Source organism: Pistacia vera, unplaced genomic scaffold, assembly GCF_008641045.1.
Source record: "Pistacia vera cultivar Batoury unplaced genomic scaffold, PisVer_v2 Contig190, whole genome shotgun sequence".
In the NCBI taxonomy this organism is placed as follows: domain Eukaryota; kingdom Viridiplantae; phylum Streptophyta; class Magnoliopsida; order Sapindales; family Anacardiaceae; genus Pistacia; species Pistacia vera.
The window spans coordinates 2,196,177-2,214,158 of NW_022195991.1; the positions used below are offsets into that span (position 1 = coordinate 2,196,177).

Below are 17,982 nucleotides of genomic sequence, written 5' to 3' on the forward strand. Positions count from 1 at the left end.
ATAAATTTCACTTGGAAAAACACACAAAGCGAACTTCAATGGAAAATCAACCTAGCAAGTTTATGAACTTCCAATCTAACTTGCCAAGCCTCACGTGACTCGCTCGGGACTTCTTCTCCCTGGTCCAAACTTTACTTTCAATAATTTGCTCACTTATTTATTTATTGAAATTGAGCTCTTTTATACGAAATTATATTATGTTCCAGTTCCTTGCTTGTAGCGTACCTTGTGTATTAGTGACATTCAGCTTAAAGTTAGTAAGGTACGTTTTGCATTGTAACGGGACCATTAGAAAGTACTTTTGGTTCTATCAAATTCCATGATGGTAATCTAAATAATCAACGGTTTAATAGTTTACATTTTCTCAGTGTCAAGGTAGAATTGAGTGTTATATCAACATTGTAGTGTAGCATATGATTCAAGTCTTTAGGTGCCATCTTTTATGCTAAAAAGAAATGCTCAATAGTTATTCGAAGACACTTTCTGGACCCTTTCATGGTAGGAATCGTATTTTATGGTTAAATATTTGATGGTCTATTATTAATATAGGAATCAACTGTCTAGGAAGGATGATTCAATTGTCCAGAAACTCGAAGAAAGCTCGAGTGGTGAGTCTTCAGGTAAGTTTCAGATATCAAATGGTACTGGCTGAAATATCATTGGTTGATAGCTTCAAACAGATTGAAGTATTGCCCAGACAACTGTAATGCTATGCAATTTTCATTTTTTGGAAAAATTATCGAAGTGAAATAGGCTGCATGTTTTCTATTTGGAGTATCCTTCCTTCCTTACTAACATATGTTTTGCTGAAAGTCGGAATTTTTTTGCTTTCAAATTATATTTTTCTCGCTTACACTAGATAGTATGTGTGCTGGGGTTTTATTGTTTCACCATTCCATCTTAGCTTCTTATGATTCTGATATACCTTCTGTCAATATAGTCTATAAGTCAAGGGGCATAAAAAGGGAGCACTAAGGGGAAATGAGTGTGAGTGAGGGTTGTTACACTAAGGGGAAATGAGGTTATGAGGGTTGTTACAGTTGTTACGGGATTCTGCATGCATGTGGCTGAATGAATAAAAGTTATTAGAGTAAGGGTAGTAGAGGAAGTAATTGGGTATAAATGCTAGGGTGGTGGTAAAGGAGGTATCAAGTTGATTCAGATAGTGTTGTGGCTGAGGTCTCCAGCTCCTCGAATTGCTGGGAATTGTTCCGGGTTCACTTTTCTTGCTACTGTTATTTCATAGCTTCATATTAACCTTCAGTTTAATCCAATTAAGTGTTATTTCGATTCGCTACTTGTGTGTGTGTGTGTGGGATTGAGTTGCTTGAACAGGTGGTTCCATCAAATTCCAAGTTGACAATTGCTTACATTTTTGCTTAATGTCTCTCCAATTAGCATGATATTTAAGTTGCTTCCTACTATTGCTTATTGCAGTCACCTTGTGTTGGGATTATCATGAACTCAGATTCAGATCTTGTATTATGAATGAGCTGCAAAGATTGAGCTGTGGGAGCATGTGTGGTGTACCTACCAAGTTGCATAGTCGTGTTTATAGTTACTTTTGAATTATTATAAGTATCTTTTTGTATAATCCATGCTAACTCTGGAATCGATATACTATGAGTTTTCAGATTAGAACAATTTCCGCAATCGAACTCCTAGAATGATGCTTGATTATGCCTTATCTGCTCCGGAGTGAGGCATTCGGACCATCATTGCTGGTGATAGTAGTGCAGCCCACTTGCCAGGCAGGTTTATACATTCTGCTCTATGTATAGTGAAGTAATGCACAAACGGTCTTACAGAATTATGTCTCTTTCTTAATATTTAGGTAGTGATTGGTGTCCCTTTGCGTGCTTCCAGATGGATGGACCGATTCACTCTTATCAGTTGTTCAGGTAGACTGTAGTACAAAATGTTTCTGTTTTCTATCTTATCCTCTTTAAATACATGAAATGGATATTTAGCACATCTCCAAAATTCAGAACTGGAACCTGAAGGTGCCCTATTGTGTTTGCTTTCTGAGATTTTTTTTTTATCTATTGAAAAGCTTTATTGCTTTCTTCAAATGACATTTGATTTATTTATTTAACATGATTTGTCTATCTACATGTGCTTAGTAAAAGCTTTGCTGTTTGTTATTCAAATGCCTAGAGGTGTTCCAGTTGCAACAGTTCGCAATAGATAATGCAGAAGTTCAGGCTTATGGCAGCAAAAATGTTGGGAGTAAATGGCAATGTTGATCTACTGCAAGGTTGGATCCTTCTTTGTGGTTGTAATAATGCAAACTTTAATTTTTTAATAAATAAATAAAAAATTAGATGAATTGTATTTAATTCCAAACTAATAAAATTATATATTGCTCTCTCTTGTTGAAATACGCGCATATAAACTATATAACTTTCATGGTTCCAATTTATGATATTGGACATGTTATTTGCAGAGTGAGCCAATATCAGGAAGATGCAGGGGATGATGTCTTGAAAAAGCAGAGAAGTTACAGGAAGATGGTTGGTCATTTTATTGAGTCCTTGGGTAACTCATGCTTTTTTTGGTGATTTATATTTAAATATGGGATTTCATCAGACTATATAGTTTAAGTTTGTTGAATAGTATACTTGAATCAGAAAAATTAGTATTAAGATTTTATCAAGCCAGATTGAAAAACTTTATAGTATTCTTTCCTTCAGTCAGCTCCATCTCTTGCTGAAAAATTGTCCTTTGATCTGGGTTTGCATAATAATGATACTATTTACCCCCTTTCACCAATTTGAGGGTTGCGATGTTTGATTCATATGGCATTTTATGTGGATTATACTGTACACAACAGTTGTAACAACGTTGTTTACATTGGTTATGATTTGTAGCTGGATTGCACTTTGCTAATGCCTTCACCATTGAATGAGAAAGTATGACACTGAAATTCTGTTATTTGCTCTACAGTTTACCCCAATGTTGAGATAATTATGGCTCTGATTCAGATCTTCCTGTTATGAAGGATGCTGGTAAGATCTTAGTATTTGATGTACCTCATAAGGTTAACCTTATTGTTTTATGCATGTATCATATTTTCAGCCATTTGATGTGTGATATTCATCTGTGTGATAATCTATTTCAACCTGACCTTTTGTAATTATAATTCTCAGTTAAAATGTTCAGTGCATCGGACTCCTGAAAGATGTTTTCTTATGCCTTTTCGCTCAGGATCAAGGCACCTCCATTACCATTGGTGTGGTGGTGCAGCCCACTTTAATAACATTCTCCATATAGAGTATCTAATCCCACATTTTTGTGTGGAATTACATCAGCTCGGATGAACTCTAGGTATGGTTGCTGCCCTTACTCCCTTGCCTGTTATGGGGGTTCCTGTGCGGTCTTCTGCATTGAATGGAATTGATTCACTCTTATCAATTGTGCAGGTAGTCTGTTTATTTAACTCTTACTATTATTTATAGGAGACGTAATGCTCAGAATATTCATTCTCCTATGGTCTTAAATGTTTATGAAATTAATCTATTGGCACCCAAAATTCATGTATGATATATCAAGAGGTACCCTTTTGGTTTGTCGGTTATAAGAATTTTTGTAATAGCCAGGGCTAATTACATTGTAGTCTTTGGGATATGTTTAGTGAAATTACTATTCAGTAAGTTTATTTTCTGACTCATGTAAGCTCTAGAAACATCATGAAGCTATTAGTTAGGCCTCATTTATTGGATCTGTAACTTTCACGGCACTAGAGATATTTAAATGACAGAATGACATAAAAACTACTAAACCTGTTGGCGTATCCATGATGACTTCCCTTGCACAAAAGTAATGTCCAATTGTATAGCCTGACATACCAATTATTGCTTGTATCAATTCTTCAAGATATCAATTTTATGTTATATTAGTGCTTTCAGAATTTTTTTTTTTTTTTTTTTTTTTTTTTCCACATACTGATAATTCTAATTTGATTATTCAGATGCGTGGGGATGTCAGTTGCAACAGTGGCAAAAGTGATGCAACGAATGCGAGTTTGTTAGCAGAAGGACGTTGGGGGTTGGCAATGCTGATATACTGGGAAGGTGGGTTATATAGATAATTCATAGTTTGATTCAAAGGCCAAACAGATATAATAATATACTCACTCTTTTTGTATTAAATCGTGATTCATGAAAATAGTAATTTAAATGATTTTCCTTTGCTCCTGCTCATTGATGTTTTAAGCGAATGAGCCAATACTTGAAAGACATGAAGAACGATGTCTTGACAAAAACTGAGAAGCTAGAGCAAGATGGTTGGGAGTCTTATTTGAATCATTAACTATGTTAATGCTGTTATGGAGAGGGTCTTTTTTTTTTTTTTTTTTTTTTTTTTTTTTTTGTCCACTAACAAGTGAAAAAGTCAGTTACAACATTTGGATATAAAATCAATAAAGATTGACTCATTCCAATCTTACAAATTTCTCTCACAATCTTGACATGATTGTTGAGTTGTCGACTACTTCAGCATTAATGGGTTGGGCTTAAGAATAAGATCCTTGTAAAACTAGGTTTAATCCTTAAACCTAGTATATAAACATATTTTTCTTGTTATAGAAATGAGAGCAAATTCATTCATTATAAACGAGAGAGGTGAGACATATTGCAATAATATTGACTCAGCTGAACGTAGCCCACATTGGGTGAATTAGGGTAAAATCGCAGTTTATTTTTTTTGTTACTGTTTGTTTGTTTACTATATATATTTGTTCCTGTTTGTGTTTCTATTTCGTTCAATGATAACTCACAATTAGAGAGATGGGACCCATAGCAAGCAGGCGGGATCCGTTTGCCAGTTGTCATTTCGGATATAGAGAAAGTTTGTGAGATTAGATGTAATTTAGATTGTCCTTAGAATAAACTGGTAACTCTAATAGGACAGAAATGTAGCAAAGATCATTGTAGGGAAAAAGGTCGAGGGAAGAGGCAAGCTTTTGTCTGTGATTTTGTTGCCATAAGATGGGTTTAATTGATAAATTAAAATCAGTTTTTCCTGTACTGGTTTGGTAACCATTTAATTATAGATAGATGAGAGAAAATGGAAGGACTACTAGAGATTGAAATATAATCTTAAAAGAATATGAATCATATAAAAGAGCTGCTTTATAATGAATGTTAAACTATAAGGAATAAATTTTAATAATGGTTCTTTGTGAAGTCCTAATAAGTATGTCATAGATTAATTGGGGTTTATTCCTTTTTAGAATAAAATTAAAAAGAAAAGTACATTGGAAAACTACTATATTAATGACCATGGACACAGCAACCAAAAGTACTTTAATGTGGGTAGTACTTTTGTAAAGATTGTATACAAAATATGCAGTGGAATTGCCCTTAATTAAAATTCCTTTATTTTATTTTATGAGTTGATTTTATATTTTCACTTTGTATGCTAACTTCATAAATTGTTTTCATTGAAGTAGCTGTTTACCGAATTTTAACAGATTTTCAAAGCTGATGAGCTTTTTTCAATATCGCCTCAAGCGAAACAACAAGGTGAACTAAAGCTTGTCAAAAGTTGCTGTTCTTTCTTCAGGCATTTCTCTAGTTAGACATTCTTTTATTAATAGTGATCGAGCACGATCTATCAGAATTATATCATGAGTGCCACTTGAGAATTTCCAATATAGAATAAAACCTTAATCTACCAGGAAAGCTCAACCTATGGATATAGTACCATCCAGCTCTCTACCAGAGATACGTGGAGTAACAGTCGGGCTTTCACGAAAGTTCGGCTTCACCGCCCATGTCAGGGCAGCTAAAGAGCCAAAAGTAACTAAATTTTTCTTTGGTTGGATGACTTTGTGCCTATTTTACAAAAGGATGCAAAGTCCTCACAGTTGTTTAAAGCAAATTGTAGTCAGCAAAGGTCCTTATTCCTTGGAAAAACTCAGTGGCAGTCTTCACAACCCTCATCGGGCGGCTTGCAGTCAGTCGGGTTAATAATATATAATGAGTGGCATCAGAAAGCAATCCAGGAAGTTTTGACGATCCCACCATGTAAGCTGGTGTGTGCCCCATTTTTGGCATGGGAAGAAGAGTTACTTTGCTTTGCAAGTGGTAGCAAATGAATGACCATGCTGTCCCCCACAATATTCCTGTTATAATCAAGGGAGTTCTCGATGAAAGAGAACATAAATACTATACAATATGATTATATGACTTTTATTGAATTAATAAAATATAAGAATAACAATTTAGAATATATGGAGTCTATGATACTTACCTACCAAATGATCGTAGTACACAAAATAACGAGATTACAATAATTCCACTGAAAATTTTGCCAATGCAAAAAGTTGGTGAAAAATTGAGTTGATATATCATTAAAATTGACGAAAGCTTAGTGGTGTCCGTTATCAACACTATATATAATATATACTAGGTTTGGTTTTGGAAAGTGAAATATGTATATGTATATGTATATTAATATATTCTTCCAATTAGATGTAAGTTTAAAAGAGTGTGAAAACTGAAAAACTTACCGTGATGATAGTAGGCACCTCGTTACTAGCGATCTGATCACGTTGGGCCTCCGTGGCTGGCTGAACTTTGTCCCATTTAATAAAATTTTCCCTTAATTTTCAATTGTGATTAGAGATTATCTGCTTTCAATTAAACCATTACAAATTTATAGATAGATGGAGAGAAAATGCAAGGCTATTAGAGATTGGAATATAACTTAAAAGATATGAATTAATTACAAGGAATTTCTTTATATAATATTAAAACTGTTAAGGAATAAATTTTAATAAGTGCTCTTCTGTAAGTCCTATTGAGATATGCCCATAGATTAATTGGATTTATTCCTTTTCAGAATAAGAGTAAAAATAAAAATATTGGGTATTCATTCTAATAGTAAAATTTGAAGAGAAGTGACAAGCCTATCTATAATGACCATGGAGAAGAGCAACAAAAGTTTAACGTGGATAGTATTACTCTTACAAAGTTTGTATATAAAATTAAGCATAAAAAGTCATGTGGAATTGTCCTTTAATTAAAATTCGTTTTTTTCATTTATGAGTTGCTTTATATTTCACTCTTCCAATATGTACGACACGTCATTTTGTATGCTAAACTTTGTGTATAAACTTATTAAGACTAGTGTTTCAAAATCCAGAAGTTGTTTTCATTGACTGTATAGTGTAAGAAGAGAAGACAAATAGAATCATTTAAGTTGAAAGGTCCATGAATTCCAAGAATTGAATGTGATGTCACTAAGGAAATTTTGTCTTTATGACGCGAGAAACTGGCATTGGCATTTACATAGATTGACACAACCCGTCCCGAATTTCCTCGTCGTAGGATCGGGGCTCCCACAAGACTCGGATACCCGAGACGTGCCATGTAGGAAAACTGCGAAACCTGTTTAAAGACATACCTCATCTTTCGTTTTACAAAAGAAAATAGTTGGGAAACTTTGGTATCAGGTTTTCCACTTATTCTACACATTCCAAAATATGAAACAAAAGGAAATACATCATGGAAAACATGGTTCTTGAAACGAAAGTCCAGATTTACAATGCGACATAAATATAAGACCCACTAAAAGATGTCAACGCGTGGCACAACCCTGAGCGGAGGCTCACTGCTCGGCACGATCTCCGGAAGGTCCTGGTGGGGGGAAAAACATTTAAAAATGGGTGAGCTAAAATACTCAGTGAGTGGGGAAAAAGGAGGGTTTATAAAAGTTCTTAAAAAAGAATAATGCTAACATACAACAATTTTCAAGCAAATCATGGCAACAATGTAACTTTATGAATATGCAATGGAAACACCACCGTTCTCGCATACAATATACAATTTATTTCTAATCATCCTGCACTCAGTAAACGTTACTCTGACTTACTTCCTTTAACTGTATGGATTTGTATAAAACCTCAACTTTATTATTAAAACTCTCACCACAACTAGTACCTGGGGGAATCTGTCGTACCTGGTGGGCGTCCCACACGCAGGCAGAGCGAGGGACGTACTTGTCATACCCGGCAAGGTCTATCATCGCGCGGGCAGAGCCTCAAAAACTGTCATACCTGGCGGACCACTCAACGCCCAGGCCGAGCCAATAAAATCTGTCATACGCATGCGCAGAGCCAAAATCTGAAACTGTCATACCCAGCGGAATCCTGCATCGCTCGGGCAGAGCCAAAAATCTGTATCTCTGGGGATGGGTACTTCGTAGGGTGGTTTTTGCACCACAACAATCTCATGCAAATCTCAAGTAACATGTAAGTCAAGAGTATATTACGTATGTGTTAATCATCATACAAATATCACTTTTAAAAGTCAAAACTCATATAACACATTATAATTATAATTAAACCCAAGAGCAAATATAATAATAATATATGAATATTTCCTATAAGGATAAGACATGCCAACATGTGAGATTTCATGGAAAATATGGGGGTAAAATGCAGGTTTTAAAATATATTTCCAAAACTGACGAAAAGCACCCCATTTTCCCCTTTTTTTTTTACCGAGAAATATTACTAACCTCACAAATCTCAGTCTCTTTAACATTTTAACAGCCAAAATCCCTTAACTCCCAGCATTTTAAAACTCCATTCAATCAATTATCCAAAAAAACATTTCAATTAAAACACAATCCAAGCACAATTCCCACATACTGTCCAGCCCAGTACATGTGATATATTACCCAAATAAAAAGACAGCCGAGACACACAACCATGTTAAATCACCATTATTCACTCAAATTTTTATGGCACTTTAGACACACTGCAGCAAGTTCCCATATATATATATTATATATATATATAATATATATATATACATATAAAGCATGCAACATGGAAGGTTCCATTTGACTAGATCTAGTGTTGTCTCACTCAAATATTGTACAGCGGAACATACAATGGCTATATGGATAATCTTAATCAACATGCAGCATGAAACATATTCCATTTAAATCAATCTGAAGGCATTCCACACAAACTCATTCAGCTGATGATGCAGAGTAACCCTTTAGTCCGATTTTACTTATATATAATAAAAGAAAAAGCACACTTAAAACTATCAGCCGACAACATGCAAAGGTTATTTGACAAATAAAACATCTCACTCAAATCACCATTCACACATACTTCCAAAAGTGATCCAGCCGAGAGCATGAAGGTCATTCATCAAGCAAAAAATCTCACTTAAAACACAAAACCAAACACATTAAAGTTCAGCCAAAAGCATAAGAAAAACCAATTTAAACCAAACTTCGCAATTTTCTTAAACTTTCATCAAGACATTTAAAATAGAATCACAACTTAACATGCAAACATGGATTTAAGCTTTTGGAAGAAGATTTGATTAATCCACTCACTCTTCTATCCTATAGTTGGTGCCTATTACAGTGCTTAGATTTCGATCTCCACCGTTCAGAATGTAGGCTGTGTTTCATGAACAACATATCCGAAAATCGCACGATCGGACGGCGAATGAGCTCAGATCAACGATTTGATGATTCCACTGTTCACAGACTTAACTAATAAACTCTCCCTTTCTCTTTGTTTCTCTCCTTCTCTCACTCTATCTCTCGGCCCCAACCACTTTCTTCTCTTCTCTCTTTTTTTTTCTTTCTTTTTCTTTTCTTTCTCCTTCTCTCTCTCTTCTTTCTTCTTCTCCTCTCGTTTTCTTCTTCCTTTGGGGAACGCCCAGTTTTTCCTTTAAATAAAAACAGCTTTCTAAATTATTTCTGCCCCCCATTTTTCTCTAATTTCCAGTTTAACCCAGCCACATAAGCTTTCCCTAGCAAAAATGTCCAAATTTTTCCCTCTTGATACATGCAAACCCATCAGGATTTATTTCTTCGATTTCACCCCCTTAACACAGCTTTAAAAACTGACAGAAATACCCCTATCTTACCACAATACCAAAAAAAAAATCAAATTAATTAAAAAAAAAAAAGAATTAATTAACTTAAATACAATTCATGATCTAACTAAAATCAGGAATGGGTTTTACATAGATCGTGTCGAAATAATTCTTCTAATCGAGTTTTTATGATATGTGATAGCATTTTTAGGTATCATATATTGCATCCATGATGGGTTTGAAAATGAGATGACACACTATTGATGGGTAACAAATGCACCAATTTATTAATTTCATTAGATTATTTGTGGCAATGTCATATATTTTTAAACTTTCTTTTTTATCAATATTGCCACCTCCATTGTAGGTGATACAAAATGGAAAAGAAAGCAGGGAATTGTGAATTAAGTGATTCGCATTCATCAAAGAAGTAGTGCTCATTTGTTTACATACAAAATGAAAAATGCCAATCTGGCAATCCGTGTGACACTGTCAAGTCATCAACAACAAACACGAATCATAAACAAGAAATGGTAGTTATTATTATTGTTTCAGGAATAATGTTATGCTTACAATTGAGTCATACAACCAGACAAAAATTTTACAAAATTCATGTAAAACAACTACTTTGTCTTATGTTTTTTGTCTGGTTGTAAGACATAGTTGTAAGCGTAGCATTATTCTTGCTTCAGAAGCAAATTGACTTTGTTACGAAAAAGCAGAGTTTTAGACGACCTTTGTTCCAATGCACCGCTAAATTGATTGGGCCAAACCACTTTAGAATTCTTGTGTTTCGTTTGCTTTATTTTTTTTTTTTTTGTTGCTTGCCATAATTTTGTGTTTGAGTTGTGGGAATATTTTTCAATAAGTGGTATCAAAGCCCACAGTTTGTGATCTGGGAGAAGACAAGCTCTAAAGGAGGCTGGATTTAAGAGTAGATCAGTGACTATCAAGCATCTCAAATTTTCTAGAGGTATGTCTAAGTTTGAGGTTCTTTATTTGATGGTAAAATTAATTTTATGTTATGGAAAAGTACGATACAAGACCTTTTGGTACAACAAATTTCTTGATCAAACATTAGAAGAGAGTAAGCCAAAGAAGATGTCTGGTAGAGAATGGAGTAAATTCAAAGGAGAGCTATCAGTATAATCAGATTGGCTTTAGCTCCAGAGATAAAGTATAGCGTGCTGACTGAGTCTACACCAAAGGGTTTGCGGGAAAAATTGGAGGGTACTTATGCATCGAAATCGTTGACTAACAGACTATGTTTCAAGATGGATTTGTATTCTCTGAAGATGGATGAAGGTACTAGTCTCCATGATCATTTTAATAGGCTAGTATCTCAATTGTTGGCTAATTCTGATGAGTTAAAGGATGAAGAAAAGGCATTGATATTGTTGTCATCTTTGCCTAAATATTATAGACCTTTAGTTCAAACTTTGTTGGTAGGCAGATCTACTTTAAAATTAGATGATGTGACTACCTTGTTGCGTAGGAATGAAAGTTTATGGGATCAAAGAACTCATCACTTAGAGGAGATCTACTAGTTGCAGAAGGTTCTAATTGAGGGAGGACTCAAAAGAGGAGGCGATAAATCAAAAGTAAGAGATTACAGTAATAACGAGTGTTATTATTGTGGAGAGAAGAGACATATCCAACCACGCTGTAAGAAATTAAGAGGGGATATGCTTGCTTTCAAGAAGGCTCAACATATGAAGGATTCGAAGGATGATGCTTGGATTGCTGATAATGAAGATGAATTTTTAGTAACATGTCAAGATGAAACTCAAACTTCAAAGGGTGAAAAAGGTTGGGTTTTAGATTCAGCTGCATCCATGCATGTTTGTAATGGTAAAGATTGTTTAATTTGTTGAATTGAAAAAAGATGAAAATTATGGAAATATTTTTGTCAGTAATAACGAGAAAGTGAAGATTGAAGGCGTTGGTAGCGTTCGTCTCAAGCTTCACAATGGTGTTGTCAAGAAGCTTCGTCATGTGAGGTATATACTGAGTTGTAGTCACAATTTGATTTCTTTGGGTAAGTTGGCTTCTCGTGGATATACCTACATTGGTCAAAGAGATGGATGCGAAGTGTATAAAGATGATGTTATGATTTTGCAAGGCAAAAAGAATGAAAAACAACTATATTTGCTTGATGAAGGTGTGTGTCTTAAGAAATCAAGAGATAATGTTGTTCCAATTCCAGTTGTGAAAGAAAAGAAGACTGTCAATAGAGTATGATTTTTAGATGCTGCTATAATGTTTGGGGATTCAGGTCAAGGGAGGAATTGTTGGGATTGTGCCTTGAATCCCATACTACTTAGGAATGAGAGTTGCAAGGGGAATCTACCCTTTAAATAGACTAATAGATTAGGCTTTAAAAGTATCTTAAAAAGTGTAAGATAGACACCAAAAGAATAGTCATTATGGGCTGTTATTAAGGGTGTAATTGGGCTTTTTGGGATAATGTAAGGAGTCTGCAATTTTTCTCTTCTAAAAATCGCACAATTGTAAGCTTTTGCTTAATGGATTGTTTGAGTGAATAGTGGACGTAAGCTAAATTGATTGAGCCGAATCACTTTAAAATTCTTGTGTTTAGTTTGCTTGCTTTTTTTGTTGCTTGCCATAATTTTGTGTTTGAATTGTGGGAATCTTTTTAAACAAAGGTGAGTTGAAGCTTGTCTCAAGTTGCTGTTTCTTTCTTCTAGCGAGCTTGCCTCAATACCACCCTTCTAGCGAGACAAAGAAGTAAGTTGAAGCTTATCACAAAGAAGTAAAGACCGAGCTGCGGAGAGAGAATTATGAAACAATGACAACCGTATCTTATTTGTGTGACTGAAAGCAAATTATACATAAAAACAATATTCAATATATGCATACATAGATAGATAGTTAATTTACTAGATAGAGAATCCATGAAAATTTGAAGAATCGAACAAATTAAACTGTTAGTTTGTCAAGGAACGTTTTATATGAATGGCCTTGCCTTAGCTATATATACAAGAATTCCTTAAATAGTTGACCAATCTTCACACGTTAGGTGATGCATGTGATCAAATAAAAGCATGGAGATGCTTCTAACATTAGCATAACCTTAAAGCAAAGGTTAAAATCACTAAAAAGTATAGGGATCAGTTGAGCAATGAAACTGTANGAAGTGAAATAGGCTGCATGTTTTTCTATTTGGAGTATCCTTTCCTTCTTACTACATATGTTTTGCTGAAAGTCGGAATTTTTTTTAGCTTTCAAATTTATATTTTTCTCGCTTACACTAGATAGTATTGTTGCTGGGGTTTTATTGTTTCACCATTCCATCTTAGCTTCTTATGATTCTGATATACCTTCTGTCAATATAGTCTATAAGTCAAGGGGGCATAAAAAGGGAGCACTAAGGGGAAATGAGTGTGAGTGAGGGTTGTTACACTAAGGGGAAATGAGTGTGTATGAGGGTTGTTACAGTTTGTTACGGGATTCTGCATGCATGTGGCTGAATAGAATAAAGTTATTAGAGTAAGGGTAGTATAGGAAGTAATTGGGTATAAATAGCTAGGGTGTGGTAAAGGAGGTATCAAGTTGATTCAGATAAGTGTTGTGGGAGGTCTCCAGCTCCTCGAATTGCTGGGAATTGTTCCGGGTTCACTTTTCTTGCTACTGTTATTTCATTCAGCTTCAATATTAACCTTCAGTTTAATCCAATTAAGTGTTATTTCGATTCTGCTCTTGTGTGTGTGTGTTGGGATTGAGTTGCTTGAACAGGTGGTTCCATCAAATTCCAAGTTGACAATTGCTTACATTTTTGCTTAATGTCTCTCCAATTTAGCATGATATTTAAGTTGCTTCCTACTATTTGCTTATTGCAGTCACACCTTGTGTTGGGATTATCATGAACTCAGATTCAGATCTTGCTATTATGAATGACGCTGCAAAGATCTTGAGCATGTGTGGAGCATGTGTGGTGTACCTTACAAGTTTGCATAGTCGTGTTTTATAGTTTACTTTTGAAATTATGTATAAGGTATCTTTTTGTATAATCCAATGCTAACTCTGGAAATCGTATATACTATGAGTTTTCAGATTAGAACAATTTCAGCACATCGAACTCCTAGAATGATGCTTGATTATGCCTTATCTGCTCCGGAGTGAGGCATTCGGACCATCATTGCTGGTGATAGTAGTGCAGCCCACTTGCCAGGCAGGTTTATACATTCTGCTCTATGTATAGTGAAGTAATGCACAAACGGTCTTACAGGAATTATGTGCTCTTTCTTAATATTTAGGTAGTGATTGGTGTCCCTTTGCGTGCTTCAGCATTGGATGGACTCGATTCACTCTTATCAGTTGTTCAGGTAGACTGTAGTACAAAAATGTTTCTTTTTCTATCTTATCCTCTTTAAATACTATGAAATGGATATTTTAGCACATCTCCAAAATTCAGAACTGGAACCTAGAAGGTGCCCTTTTATTGTTGTTTGCTTTCTTGAGATTTTTTTTTTATCTATTGAAAAGCTTTTATTGCTTTCTTCAAAATGACATTTGATTTATTTATTTAACATGATTTGTCTATCTACAATGTGCTTAGTAAAAGCTTTGCTGTTTGATTATTCAAATGCCTAGAGGTGTTCCAGTTGCAACAGTCGCAATAGATAATGCAAGAAGTTCAGGCTTATTGGCAGCAAAAATGTTGGGAGTAAATGGCAATGTTGATCTACTTGCAAGGTTGGATCCTCTCTCTTTGTGGTTGTAAATAATTGCAAATTTAATTTTATAATAAATAAATAAAAATTAGATGAATTGTATTAATTCCAAACTAATAAAATTATAATATTGCTCTCTCTTGTTGAAATACGGCCTATTAAACTATATAACTTTCATGTCGTTCCAATTTATGATATTGGAATGTTATTTGCGAGTGAGCCAATATCAGGAAATGCAGGGGATGATGTCTTGGAAAAAGCAGAGAAGTACAGGAAGGGGTTGGTCATTTTATTGAGTCCTTGGGTACCTCAATGCTTTTTGGTGATTTATATTTAAATATGGTTTCTCAGCTTACATAAGTTTAAGTTTGTTGAATAGTATACTTGAAATCAGAAAAATTAGTATTAGATTTTATCAAGCCAGATTGAAAAACTTCTATAGTATTCTTTCTTCAGTCAGCTCCATCTCTTTGCTGAAACTATTGTCCTTTGATCTGGGTTTGCAAATAATGATACTATTTACCCCCTTTCCCCAATTGAGGGTTGCGATGTTTGATTCATATTGGCATTTATTGGTGGATTATACTGTAACAACAGTTGTAAACAACAGTTGTTTACATTGGTTATGATTTGTAGCTGGATGCACTTTTGCTTAATGCTTCACCATTGAATTGAGAAAGTATGACACTGAAATTCTGTTATTTGCTTATACAGTTACCCCACATGTTGAGATAATTTGGGCTCTGATCAGATCTTCCTGTTATGAAGGATGCTGGTAAGATCCTTAGCTTATTTGATGTACCTCATAAGGTTAACCTTATGTTTTATGCATGTATATATTTTCAGCCCTTGATGTGGATATTCATCTGTGTATAATCTATTTCAACCTGACCTTTTGTAATTATAATTCTCAGGTTAAAATAGTTTCAGTGCATCGGACTCCTGAAATGATGTTTTCTTATGCTTTTCTGCTCAGGATCAAGGCACCTCCATTACCATTGCTGGTGCTGGTGGTGCAGCCCACTAATAACATTCTCCTATAGAGTATCATAATCCACAATTTTTGTGTGGAATTACATCAGCTCGGATGAACTCTAGGTATGGTTGCTGCCCTTACTCCCTTGCCTGTTTGGGGGTTCCTGTGCGGTCTTCTGCATTGAATGGAATTGATTCACTCTTATTCAATTGTGAGGTAGTCTGTTTATTTAATCGTACTATTATATTTATAGGAGACGTGTAATGTCAGAATATCATCTCCTATGGTCTTAAATGTTTATGAAATTAATCTATTGGCACCCAAAATTCATGTATGATATATCTAAGAGGTACCCTTTTGGTTTGTCGGTTATAAGAATTTTTGTTAGCCAGGGGCTAATTACATTGTAGTCTTTGGGATATGTTTAGTGAAATTACTATTCAGTAAGTTTATTTTCTTGACTCATGTAAGCTCTAGAAACATCATGAAGCTATTATGTTAGGCCTCATTTATTGGATCTGTAACTTCACGGCACTAGAGATATTTAAATGACAGAATGACATAAAAACTACTTAAACCTGTTGGCGTATCCATGATGACTTCCCTTGCACAAAAGTAATGTCCAATGTATAGCTGACATACCAATTATTGCTTGTATCAATTTCTTCAAGATATCATTATATGTTATATTAGTGCTTTCAGAATTTTTTTTTTTTTTTTTTTTTTTTTTCCCATACTGATAATTCTAATTGATATTCAGATGCTGGGGATGTCCCAGTTGCAACAGTGGCAAAAAGTGATGCAACGAATGCGAGTTTGTTAGCAGTAAGGACGTTGGGGGTTGGCAATGCTGATCTACTGGGAAGGTGGGTTTATAGATAATTCATAGTTTGATTCAAAGGCCAAACAGATATAATAATAATACTACTCTTTTTGTATTAAATCGTGATTCATGAAAATAGTAATTTAATGATTTTCCTTTGCTCCTGCTCATTGATGTTTTAAGCAGAATGAGCCAATACTTGAAAGACATGAAGAACGATGTCTTGACAAAAACTGAGAAGCTAGAGCAAGATGGTTGGGAGTCTTAGTTGAATCATTAACTATGTTAAGCTGTTATGGAGAGGGTCTTTTTTTTTTTTTTTTTTTTTTTTTTGTCCACTAACAAGTGAAAAAGTCAGTTACAACATTTGTGATTATAAATCAATAAGATTGACTCATAATCCAATCTTACAAAATTTCTCTCACAATCTTGACATGATTGTTGGAGTTGTCGACTACTTCCGCCTAATGGGTTGGGCTTAAGAATAAGAATCCTTGTAAAACTAGGTTTATACTCTTAAACCTAGTATATAAACATATTTCTCTGTATAGAAAGAGAGCAATTCATTCATTAAACGAGAGAGGTGAGACATATTGCAAAATATTGACTCAGCTGAACGTAGCACACTTGGGTGAATTAGGGTAAAATCGCACGTATTATTTTTTGGTACTGTTTGTTTTGTTTTACTATATATTTGTTCGTTGTTGTTCTATTTGTTCAATGAAATCACAATTAGAGAGATGGGACCCATAGCAAGCAGGCGGGATCCGTTTGCCAGTTGTCATTTCAGGATTATGAGAGAAAGTTGTGAGATTAGATTGTAATTATAGTATTGTCCTTACAGATAAACTGGTAACTCTAATAGGACAGAAATGTAGCAAAGATCATTGTAGGGAAAAAGGTCGAGGAAGAGGCAAGCTTTTTGTCTGGGATTTTGTTGCCATAAGATGGGTTTAATTGATAAATTAAAATCAGTTTTTCCTGTACGGTTTGGTAACCATTTAATGATATAGTGGAGAGAAAATGGAAGGACTACTAGAGATTGAAATATAATCTTAAAAGAATATGAATTCATTATAAAAGAGCTGCTTTATAATGAATGTTAAAATATTAAGGAATAAATTTTAATAATGGTTCTTTGTGAAGTCCTAAAAAGATATGCTCATAGATTAATTGGGTTTATCCTTTTTAGAATAAAATTAAAAAGAAAAGTACATTGGAAACCTATCTTATTAATGACCCGGACAACAGCAACCAAAATACTTTAATGTGGGTAGTACTTTGTAAAGATTGTATACAAAATTATGCAGTGGAATTGCCCTTTAATTAAAATTTCCTTTATTTTCATTTTATGAGTTGATTTTATATTTTCACTTGTATGCTAAATTCCTAAATTGTTTTCATTGAAGTAGCTGTTTACCGAATTTTAACAGATTTTCAAAGCTGATGAGCTTTTTTCAAATATCGCCCCTCAAGCGAAACAACAAGTGAACTAAGATGTACAAGTTGCTGTTCTTTCTTCAGGCATATTCTCTAGTTAGTACATTCTTTTATTTAATAGTGATCGAGCACGATCATCAGAATTAATATCATGATGTGCCTATTGAGAATTTCCAATATAGAATAAACCTTAAT

At 34.4% G+C, this 17,982-nt stretch overlaps 1 protein-coding gene and 1 pseudogene across 1 annotated transcript; both read left to right on the forward strand.

Annotated features, from left to right (window-relative positions):
• Window positions 1–573: 573 nt before the first annotated feature.
• Window positions 574–14,598, forward strand: LOC116127351 (N5-carboxyaminoimidazole ribonucleotide mutase-like). The gene is given in 5 exon segments (XM_031412998.1): window positions 574–620; window positions 13,715–13,811; window positions 13,922–14,075; window positions 14,132–14,191; window positions 14,440–14,598. Coding segments are annotated over 4 exon segments (447 nt in total). The 5' UTR covers window positions 574–620; window positions 13,715–13,737.
• A 152-nt stretch (window positions 14,599–14,750) lies between these two features.
• Window positions 14,751–16,627, forward strand: LOC116127352 (annotated as a pseudogene).
• The last annotated feature ends 1,355 nt before the right edge of the window (window positions 16,628–17,982 follow it).